The 12,346-nt window shown below is 42.3% G+C and overlaps 1 protein-coding gene across 1 annotated transcript in view; it reads right to left on the bottom strand.

The window, feature by feature from the left end:
* The window catches only part of LOC140196215 (sodium/hydrogen exchanger 9-like), a 574,106-nt gene extending 568,555 nt beyond the window's left edge, over positions 1-5,551 (bottom strand). Inside the window, exon 1 of the mRNA XM_072255022.1 lies at positions 5,090-5,551. Coding sequence (XP_072111123.1) covers positions 5,090-5,270 — 181 coding nt within the window. The 5' untranslated portion in view covers positions 5,271-5,551. The remainder of the gene's footprint in view (positions 1-5,089) is intronic.
* Positions 5,552-12,346: the final 6,795 nt, after the last annotated feature.

Genomic DNA, 12,346 nt, shown 5'->3' with positions numbered 1-12,346 from the left:
CTATAATACCTCCAATTCCTTTACAATATCCAGTTCCAAACTGTAACTAAGAAATTGGAAATAAATACTGTAACTTAAATTAAAGCACAGCTTTAGAACAATCTGTGGGACAGATGAAAAGTGGGAGAGAAGAACAAAGTATATTTTTGAGGATAACTTTAATGGAGAATATATAGTTGTGATACTTCCTTATACTTTTTGAAATTTGTATGCTCAGATATGTAAAGCAGGGCATTTTTTTGGAACCATGGATAGCGGGGAGATTTAAATGAGATGCATAAAATTATGAGAGGTCCAGTCAGGTCCAAAAGAAAGAAAGCATCTCCCTCAGATGAGAGTTCACCAACTTGGGACAGAAATAAAACTTTTAATACAGTAGGTAGAGGCTCAGAGGGAATTTGTGGGATATGTTTATTGCTGGTCTACAAGAATCTTTAACAGCAAAAAAATGATATACATTTTCAAATGTTCACTCAACCACTTATAATTCTAAGACAGAGGCAAAATACAGTAAACACTCAGTGGATCAGGGAACATCTGTGGAGCAAGAAGCATATCAATATTTCAGGTCAATGACCTTTCACCAGACCCAGAAACAATTAGTAATCAAACATGCCTTAAATGGCAGGTAAAGGTGAAATGTAGAGCAGAGAAACAGGATGCCTATGACAGGGTGGAAGTCAACACAAAGCAAAATATATAAAAATTGTTGGTTTTGGCTAACACCAGACATACAACCTTCCTTTTCAGTATTCTGAAGGAATTATTTCCTCCACAATTCCCTGATTCACACTTCTATCTCCACTAATGCTCACTTCCCCTTTCATGCATTTCCCCATACAACTACAGGACATGTAACACTGGCCCTGTTTTTTTTTGTAATTCTTCCCTTATCACCCAAATGAAGAACCCAAATGCTCCATCCAAGTGAGGTAATGACAGTACCTCTTCCAATTTAGTGAAATCCTCACAATGTGATCAAAGGTTCATTTTATTGTCAAAATATGCATATACAATACAACTCTGATATTTGACTTCTCCAGATAGCCATGAAATACAGAAAGACCTTGGGAACTGATGAAAAAGAGAAGAAGCAAAATTTGCAGACCCCAAAACCTCCCACACCCACAGAAAAAAACAGCAACAATAGCATCAAATCCCCCACCCCTCCCCCAAAGAAAAAAACAGCAACAGTAACAATCCCCAGTCCCCTCATCCACAGAAAAAAATGTTACAATAACAATCTTCAACCCCCTCACTCGCAGAAAAGAACAGCGACAATAACAATCCCTACGCCCTCACTTGTAGAAGAAAATAGCAACAGTAGCATCAAAACCTCTAACTACCCCCCTTATACACAAAAAATTAACAGATCACCCATCCACCAATCGGCCACAAAAAAGAAAACACCAAGGAGCTGAAGGAGACCAATATAAAGTACTGTCCAATAATCATATAAATCTCAAAATATCGAAAACATCTTTTCATCAGCATACGAGGAGAGCGGCTGCACAAGCTTTGTCATTCCGTAAAGAGTGACCACCAATCCAGGCTGACTGTAGTCGCCCTGGTGGCCTCCGTTGACAGCCATTGCTATCTGCCTCCACATACATTTCAATGCTTCGATCTTCCTCGCCGTTCCGAGATGGAGTCAACCATGATCCCGTGTCCCATCTTCAGTCGTTTCAAGGAGTCAGCTCGTGTTCTCAGTCCTTTTCGGGCTCCCTTCTCTGATCTCTATGAGGTAGCTCTCCGGACGCAGAATTGCGCTAGGTCCTTCAACCGAGTTCCAAACTGTACGTCACAGGCTCCAACAGTTTCCGCAACATAAACAAGACGAAAAGAACAAGCAGAAGGCGTAGAAAAAGTGAAATAATTGGAGAGATTTGCTGTCTGAAAGATGTCGCCCAAGGAATCGTCGTTCACTGGCGCCATCTTGAACAGAAGATTCCTTTTGCACGAGAGAAACCAACTGCAGTTCAAGGGACTGGTTTGCTTATCACCTCTGTTCAGTCTGCAAGAGTGACTCTGTGCTACCTCTCTACCTTTGGTCACTTAAACTGTTCCCAAAAAGACCACGGTAAACTCAAGCAACAGGAGTTATTCTTCTGACAAAGCCCTTAGGATAATAATCGAATTCAATAATTTCAGATAACTAGCCTTTCTAGTTTCTGGCAGATCTGGCTTCTTCTGATGAAAAGTATTCAACTTGTATGACACTGTCTGACCTGCTGAGTGTTTCTTTTGTTTAAGATGTCTCATATCTGAAGTTTAGAGTCCTGATTGCTTAAATACCTAATAAGCTGAAAAATACAATTTGAAATCAAGGTAAAGCACTACAACAAAATCAAAGGCAGGTTAGCCCAGATTGAATGTGGGTGTATATGCTCGCCTTTTGAATTAAATACTGTTAAGGGAGATTGCTAATACATAGGGAATATCCTTTCAAAATGAACAACTTCATATTTTCCCACAGTATAATTTACTTTCCACCCCCTTGACCTTTCAATTCCTCGCTGTAAACAGCTTGTACCCTCTTTGCAGATTACATTCCCAACTATTCTTATTTCCTTCAGAAAACTTGTTACTGTGTGTTTGCTTCCTTCCTCCAAAGAAAGAAAAAACAAGAAAGAAAAACAACAGGTCAGACAGTATTAGTTGAAAGAGAAACAGTTATTTCATAGAAACATAGAAAATAGGTGCAGGAGTAGGCCATTCGGCCCTTTGAGCCTGCATCGCCATTTATTATGATCATGGCTGATCATCCAACTCAGTACCCTGCCCCAGCCTTCCCTCCATACCCCCTGATCCCCGTAGCCACAAGGGCCATATCTAACTCCCTCTTAAATATAGCCAATGAACTGGTCTCAACTGTTTCCTGTGGCAGAGAATTCCACAGATTCACCAGTCTCTGTGTGAAGAACTTTTTCCTAATCTCGGTCCTAAAAGGCTTCCCCTTTATCCTCAAACTGTGACCCCTTGTTCTGGACTTCCCCAACATCGGGAACAATCTTCCTGCATCTAGCCTGTCCAATCCCTTTAGGATTTTATACGTTTCAATCAGATCCCCCCTCAATCTTCTAAATTCCAACGAGTACAAGCCCAGTTCATCCAGTCTTTCCTCATATGAAAGTCCTGCCATCCCAGGAATCAATCTGGTGAACCTTCTTTGTACTCCCTCTATGGCAAGGATGTCTTTCCTCAGATTAGGGGACCAAAACTGCACACAATACTCCAGGTGTGGTCTCACCAAGGCCTTGTACAACTGCAGTAGTACCTCCCTGCTCCTGTACTCGAATCCTGTTGCTATAAATGCCAGCATACCATTCGCCTTTTTCACCGCCTGCTGTACCTGCATGCCCACTTTCAATGACTGGTGTATAATGACACCCAGGTCTCGTTGCACCTCCCCTTTTTCTAATCGGCCACCATTCAGATAATAATCTGTTTTCCTATTTTCATCAGAATTGGGAGAGAAATCTAGGTAGCCTAGGTGGAAAATGCAAAGGAGAGGGCAACAGCGGAACTAAAGGAATTGCTCACATAAAGTGAAATAATGGGACACGGTGAAGCTTAAGCTTCTGTCTCTACATACATTCCCAATGTTGTAATGCTGATTTTCATCTGGGCTAGGGTACATATTAGCCTTTGGCTTGTTGGTTTGTTAATACTATTTTTTCCAGTGATGGTATTTAATTCACCCTGGAATTATTTAATATTAACAGAATGTTTGATGATACTTCAACCATAAATTCCAATGCAAGCTTTTTATTTAGTTTCTCCTTCTGTGACTCCCTTAATTGACAGAAATGGCTTCGCCTTGGAATCTTCTCTAATTCATAAAGAAACATAAAATGTAGAATACTACAGCACAATACAAGCCTTTTGGCCCACAAAGTTGTGCTCACCTTATAACCTACTCTATCATCAATCTAACCTTTCCTTCCTACATTTTCCTATCATCAATGTGCCTATTTAAGAATTCTCACAAGCCCCTAATGTATCTGCCTCTACTATCACCACCCCTGGCAGAAACACACATAGATACTTTTCTCTTTGGCTCCCTTGCACCAATTTAGAATCAAATTGTTTTACTTATTTATTACTAAATAATTCATATTTATCTTGGGCATTATTTGTCATAGAAACTGGTTTTAAACTTCAAGCATGCATTGCAAGATAATGTTTTTCATTAACTTCCTCACGCTATCTAGGACGTTGGGGTATGATGGAGAAATGGCATGACGCCAGTATCAGTGACTATTGGCAAAGCAATGGGAAAGTCATAATGCAGTAACACACGGTTAGATCTCATATCAGACAATCAAATATTGCACTAAGGGGAGGAGAGAGGGCTTATACTTCGGCTTCATATAGAGACTCTTTATTGTGGTCACAATACGAGAAAATAAGTATCTGAGAATAAAGATCCAGCAATGAATACCTACTCAAGGGCAGGTAATGCCTATGACCCATATTCTTTGCTATCCACCGCAAAGAATTTTAATGCACTTGTGGACAAAGTCTAACTTGACTTAATCTCAAACGTCAACCACCTTTTCCTGTGTTCTCCCATGTTGCTTTATAACTTTTTTTTTAATCTCAGATCTCCACCCCAAGCGAAACTTTTACAAACTAGTTTCAAACCCACACAGTTCGTCTGTGAACCCCGATGGTGTGCAACTGTATGTGCTCATGTGCGCGCCACGTCTCTCATGTGCTCCGTGGTGGCGGAGCAGAGCAGCGTCGGGAAGGAGTAAGTGAGCAGCGCCCGAGCTGCTTGTTCGCAACGGCACCTGAGCATCGACAGGGAAACGAAGGGACTCATCTCGCTGATTTGGTCATTTCCTCTGTTGTAATCCAACGGCTGACAGCCATGACGATTTAGGTTAGTGGAGGACTTGTTTGCACCAGCCATTCCAAGGCTGCAAGACTCCTCATGCTGGGGGATCACCAATACATTAACTCTTGTCTAACACACTAACTGGAGCATCGATCTCCACTCAATACCCAGAATGGAGATGGTTCACTCTGCTACACCACTCCCCCCTCCCCCGATACGATACTGTAACTTATACTCTGCCCTCACCATAAAACATTGATCCTCCAGTCTCGTGCAGAAAGCGAACTCTCCGATGTTTGAATAGAAAAATAGTTAAGATGGTGAGAATCAGCAAAAAGTTGAATATTAGCAGCTGCACCGTATCCTGGCGATGACTTTCTGCAACGCTCTGGCCCGAGATGGACTTCGTCCCAGCTCGGGGCACCATTTTTGACGGATGTAGACTCTGGGCTGAAGGGGGAGGTAGGGGTTCTCTCCGGGCTTGGCTTGGGCGATTCAACTACGTCGATTGCGGGCTCAGACTCGGAGGGATGTGACCAGGCTGAATTTTGGGCGAATTGTCAGCGCTGATACCGGCCTGCGGTTGGCGACGAGGGAGGATGCTGGGCTGACGTTCGCCGGTCAGACAGCCGGAGTTGGGCGAACTGTCAGAAATGACTGCAGGTTGAAATTGGGCGGAGTGTCAGCACCCACTCACCGGGGATCCACTCCGTTAGATCCTCTGCTAGCCGGCAGCCGCCGCGCTGCTCTATGGGAGTTGTAGTTCCACCATCCATCTGCCGAGCCAATGTGGCAGTAATAGGGACTACATCTCCCGGAGAGCTCTGTGCCGCGCCACCCAATGTCATTCAGCTGAGTTTTTGGCTCCAGGCGCAACAATGAAGAGGTATTTACTCCTTCCTCACTCTTTCATTCAGGCTGTCCCTGATTGTTAACCCCGAATGACTGTTCACCGAACACCATTCTATGGGGTCCGACTCAAGAGTCAGATTTGCCTTAAGGTAGAAAATGATGGAAATACTCAGCAAGTCACACAGCATCTGTGGATATACTCCCACGCAGGAATGGGTCACTCGGCCGCTTACTATTGCTCTGCGATTTAATAATGTAATTTCTGAGAGAATGTAACGTCATTTCTGCGCTATCACCTATTCCCAGTAATTTTTTAACCAGGTCGTTGAACACATATCTGTTGCCCAAACAATACTCAATAGTTCTGCTTCTGCTCTCCAGGGAATAAAATTTCGCCTCATATTTGTCCTAAACTGGCGACTCGTCTTATTTAAACAGTGATTCTTAGTTCCCATGTTGTCATAGAATAAATCTGATCTGAAGTAAGGACGCAAAACCGTAAGAGTGCTTCTGATAGGATCCACCAATGTCTTACGTAACAGAATTATAACTTAATTTTGCATTCTCGTCCCCTAGCAATAATTAGTAACTTATGTTATCTTTTCCAATACTTGCAGCATCCAGATACTAACCTTTTGTGAATCATGATTCAAATACTCTAATCGATCTGTAACGCAGACCTCTGCAAAGTGGGTGGTGTGGTGGACTGTGAGGAAGGTTGCTAAAGGGCTAAAGCAGAATAGAAATCAGTTGGGAAGGTGGGTGAAGTGCTGATAGATGGAACTAAGTTCCAATGAGTGCAAGATCATCATTTTTGAAGTCAAACAGGAGTAGGACACATAGTAGTCATACTTTATTGATCCCAGGGGAAATTGGTTTTCATTACAGTTGCACCATAAATAATAAATAGTAATAAAACCATAAATAGTTAAATAGTAATATGTAAATTATGCCAGGAAATAAGTCCAGGACCAGCCTATTGGCTCAGGGTGTCTGACCCTCCAAGGGAGGAGTTGTAAAGTTTGATGGCCACAAGCAGGAATGACTTCCTATGATGCTCTGTGTTGCATCTTGGTGGAATGAGTCTCTGGCTGAATGTACTCCTGTGCCCAACCAATACATTATGTAGTGGATGGGAGACATTGTCCAAGATGGCATGCAACTTGGACAGCATCCTCTTTTCAGACACCACCGTCAGAGAGTCCAGTTCCATCCCCACAACATCACTGACCTTACGACTGAGTTTGTTGATTCTGTTGGTGTCTGCTACCCTCAGCCTCATGCAGTAAATGGTAGGGCACTAAAGGATGTTGATAAACAAAGAGGCAAAGGGCTGCAAATCTATTGTTCCTTGAAAATAGCAACACAGTCTGATACCCATCTGGCATGCTTACCTTTTGTTGCGAGCTGTGAACGATATCACCAGAGAGACACTGAAACTGATGTATCTACTCTAGATGTCTTTATTCATCAAAACAAGCAGCAGCTTCATTCTCCAGGCACTCTTGGAAGAAGAGGCTTGCCTGGCCCAATACTACATGACAAGTTTATAAGCTAGAGATCTAAGGTAACAGTAGGACAATCCTATAGGTGCAGTGTATCATCAATGCTTTCTTTTAATTACATATAGTTTTCAACACTTCCAACACACCACCCAAAATGAGTATTAATCCCCTTCGTCTCTCCAGCTGCATTCATGCAAATGCAGATATCTCAGGTGATCAGCCCCAGTCTGCAGCTCCAGGGAGACCATTGTTCCGAGTGGCATTTTAAATTCAATCTGCAATCCACATTCAAATCTGAAGATTGGTTGCTGTTGAAAATAATATTTGCTATATACCCTACCTCCAGAATAAGCCCAAATAGGGTGGGACATAGAGTATAGTATTTGGGGTGTTAGGTTGTAAAGTGCTGGTTAGACTGCACGTGTGTGCAGTTCTGGGCACCACACTATAGAATGGTGCTGGTTGCTGCGGATGAAGTGAAGAAGTTGACCCGAATGTAGCCTGGGTTGCAGAACTTTAACAAGGGGAGAGACTGGACAAGCTGAGCTTGTTTTGTCAGGATTGAAGAAGGCAAACAGGACCTGAAATGTCAATCGTTTATTCTCCTGCATAGATGATGCCTGACTTATCTATCTATCTCTTGATTGATTGATTAAGATAGAGCACAGAACAGGCCCTTCCAGGCCTTCGAGTTGCATCAGCCAGCAATCCTCCGATTTAACCCTAGCCTCATCAATGGACAGTTTACAATTACCACATAACCTACCAACCGGAATGTCTTTGGACTATGGGAGGAAACCGGAGCACCCAGAGGAAAGCCACCCAGTCACAGGGAGAACATGCAAACTCCTTGATTGTACTTGGGTCGCTGGTACTGTGAAGTGTTACACTATCACTACACTGCCATGCCACCCCGTCTAGCTTTGTGCCATTGGAACATTTCATAACCATTCTGTTGGTGCCTCATGGAAGTGGGCTGTCAGGTCCCATCCCAATGACACACCACTCATTATATCTCATTACATCTTTCCAATCAAATATACTGTTTCATGTCAATGTCTTAATGTCACGGTCACAGTTTTGATGAATGTCAATGGCCCAAAATGTTAGCTTTGTCTTTCTCCAAAGACATTTCCTGGTTACTGAGAATCCCCACCATGTTTTTGTTTTCAGATTTACAGCAATTTTGTTTTGATTTTCAGATCTGTCTGTAATATCTGTGGATTCATTTGTGTTGATGTTTGCATTATGCATTGTGTTATGTCCAGGCATAATCAATAGTTCCCTTACATAGCCTAAATTTATTTGCATACCATTATGTAAATATTTACATAATGTTTACGCCCTCAGGGATTGTGGTTTGTTGTATTGTTCTGAAATAGTCCAAGTCATATTTGAATTCCCCTTAAAACTTCTATCTCTTATGCCTGCTTGTTTTTGATGTCTCTCTGGTGTGAAAAAGATTTGCTGAGGCTTTATAAGGCACAGATCAGACCGCACTTGGAGAATTGTGAGCAATTTTGGATCCTTTATCTAGAAAGGATGTGCTGGCAAAGGAGAGGTGCCAGAGGAGGTACACAAAAATTATCCCAGGAATGAAAGGGGAATATGAGGAATATTTGATGGCTCTGGGCTTGTAGTACCTGGAGTTTAAAGAAAGATTCATTGAACCTGTTGAATATTGAAAGACCTTGACAGAGTGGTGTGGAGAGAATGTTTACTACGGTGATGGAGTCTATGGCAAGAGGGCAGAACCTCTTAATAGAAGGACATCCTTTTGGAACAGAGATGAGGAGGATTTTTTTTTAGCTGGAGGGTGATGAATTGGTGAAATTTATTGCCATACTTGGCTGTGGAGGCCAAGTCATTGGGTATATTTAAAGCCCAGGTTGATTAGTAAGGGCGTCAAAGGTTACAGGGTGAAGGTAGGAGAAGAGGGTTGAGAGGGATAACAGATCGGCCATGACTGAATGGTCTAATTCTACTCCTATGTTTCATGTCTTATGGCCTTATTTTGGTTTGTACCCAACTTATGCCTTTCATAATCTTATTTACTTCCGACAAACTGCTTCTGTTCTTGACTGTCAGCCACCCAGTCACTGCTGCAGGCTGAAAATAATGAAAGTACTATTTACATTAATATATGACTGTAATTCAATCAATTATGTATTCACTTGATCTCTTGATTTCTTCATTCTCTTAAGTCGAACTGGAAATTGCACATAGTAGCTTTGAAATATCTATTCTGGGCACTCCCAATTCTAGTGGATTATTTTAGTAGGGATGCCTCACGTCTGGTCTTGTTGCCTTCACATAACCTCTTGACTGATTGCAATGTATTATGCATTCTGTATCATCATGTTAGTCAACTCACCCAAATGGACAAAATGTCAACAAAGGAATTAACACAATTGCCAGGAACTCACCAATAACCACAAGAGTTACAATTAGACATTATATTTGTACATGACTGGATACCATGATCTCAGTTGCAACCACCTTGACTTAACTTCCTTTTCCAATTTCCAACAGAACTGTGCCTCAACCTTCCTCCCATGATGGCCATTATAAACTTTTACTAGACCTTTACTATAGTCTTACTAAGACTGTTGAAATCACAAAATTATTTATTTTGATACTTGGAGCAAAGGAGGATGAGAGGTGACATGATAGGGGTGTACAAGATTAAGTGGACAGCCAGAGACTGTTTCTAGGGCGGAAATGTCTCATACGAGGGGGCGTAATTTTAAAGTGGTTGGAAGAAAGTAATTTTTTTTTACACAGGGAGTGGTGGGTGAGGGGAATGCGCTGTCAGGTGTGGTGGTAGAGACAGAAACATTAGTGACTTTTAAGAAACCGTTTGATTGGCACAAGGATGATAGAAAAACTTGAGGGCTACATAGGAGGGAAGAACACCCATCATTATCATTTTTGCAGGCTCTCCACCTATAGAAGCACACTGTATAACATTATAAGGGCATATCCCACTTATAAATCAAGCCTTGTATCTTCCTCTATATTGTATGGTAATGAAAGATCACGTCTCACCCTTCTTCAGCAGGTCCCTCCGCTGGCTTCTCATCAGCAATGGTGCTTCCTTTGCATTCTCATGCATGGTTACACTTTCCTGTTCTACTTCCTCCCTTGTGATCCTGAAAAGATTGCTTACTCTCTTAACGTTTCCAAACATTCGATTGGAGGAGGAAAAAATGGTAGCACGTGCAACCTCTCTGGTGAATGATATCTGTAATCTGTCAAGTAGGGGACCGTGCACAATTCTGATTTGATGGAGACGGACGTGAGAGTACGGAGGAGCATCTGGAAAGCTTCTGAGATGCCCGCTTTGCTGCCACTGCTACTGTGTGGTAACCGGAATCTCCGGAGCAGAAGGCCTGGAATCCTCGGCTTTGCTTGCTTCAGCGGCCGGAGCTAGGTCGAAGGCACTTGGCAGAGGATGGCACTCGGGAGGCTGTATCTGAGGGGCTGGTCGGAGGCTCGAAGTTTTCGGACGGATGGACTCAGTGTCAGCTGTGGTCGGCTGCTTCCAAGGCATCGGCAAGTTGACGGTGCCTGGAGGTTTATGGCAGGGAGTTTCTCCCTTTTGCCACCTGCTATCAGGGGACTCGGGAGTCGATCGACTCAGGGACTTTGAGACTTTTTTTTACCATGCCCATGGTTTGTTCTTCATCAAATTATGGTATTGCTTTGCATTGCTGTAGCTTTACATTGCTGTAACTGTATGTTATAATTATGTGGTTCTGTCAGTGTTAGTCTTTGGTTTGTCCTGTTTTCTGTGATATCACTCTGGAGAAACATTTGTATCATTTCTTAATGCATGTATGCATTTCTAAATGACAATAAAAGAGGACTGAGTGTTCTCATAATCTAAATCTAAAAGCATTCTATATGCAGTGCAAATTATTGGATCCACTCACACCTTTCAAGCTCCCCAACACATCCATCATGTCAACTTCCTATTGTCATCTCTGATGTCCTCCATTTTGCTCTCTGTGCTGGTACTTGCCCAAGGCACAATTTTCTACATTGAATGCCAGTATATTTGTGCTGCTACTCAATCAGTGTAGAGCTAGTAATTGGGAAGTCTTCCCCAATGGCAGTACAGCATCATCTAAACTGCAGTACAACATAAATAGTGATGACAGGTAATACAAACCAGTTCCTAATGCTGCCCTATATGCACATACATGCCTGACAATCATCAACAAATATTACATTAAATTGGGGAAATAGCACTTCTTTTAGCTTAATACTTTTGATAATAATAATAATAAAACAAATGCCTAATTCCTTGGAAGTGGCGTCCCAGGTAGATAGGGTCATAAAGAAACCTTTTGGCACGTTGGCCTTCATAAGTCATTGTACTTATCATATAATAAACATGAGATTAAAGAATTTAAGAATTTCAATAACATACTGTTTTAACTTTGTCTTTAGGTGAAGTCCCAAGTGATCATTTAGTTACGGTAGATCCCAATCATCTGTGATCCTCCATATGTAGAATAGGCCACATGTCCTTACTGTGCAGTTTGATGAACTAGCTACTGTCATTTGGATCAGATAACGGAGGATATCTTGTGTCTTCAGAGAATAAAGCACTTCCTCTGATATCTGAATTCTCCATTAAGCATAGGAAGGAACCAAATGGAAATTCAGTGGTCAAATCAATCTTGTGTAACTCCTTTTTACTTCTTCTTCTGAGGAAGTCCCTTAGAATGGAGGAATGCTTGCCTCTCCTCCCGTTTTGTAGGTTCAGTGGTGGCTAGTGAGGCTGTGGTGGCAAGCACAGTCTCTTCTCATGTATGAAGCTGAAGGTGGCTGAGAGGGTTGTCTCTCAGTATTGTACTGTTGTCACTCATCCAGGACTTTGTGCTCCCTTGAGGTTCTCAGTACCATTCAAAATGCTGCTTTCTCCACTTTGACTGCTCATAGAGTCATAGAGAAGTACAGCACAGAAACAAACTCTTCGGCCCATCTAGTCCCTGCTGAATCCATTTAAGCTGCCTACTTCCGTTGACCTGCACCGGGACCATGGGGCTCCATACCCCTCCCGTCCATGTAACTATCTAAACTTCTCTTAAACGTTGAAAGCAATCTTGCATGCACCACTTGTGCTGGCAGCTCAATT

This window comes from Mobula birostris, chromosome 4, assembly GCF_030028105.1.
Source record: "Mobula birostris isolate sMobBir1 chromosome 4, sMobBir1.hap1, whole genome shotgun sequence".
NCBI classification, from domain to species: Eukaryota; Metazoa; Chordata; class Chondrichthyes; order Myliobatiformes; family Myliobatidae; genus Mobula; species Mobula birostris.
Note: the sequence above shows the minus strand (reverse complement) of the source record. Positions and strands in the feature narration are given on the sequence as shown.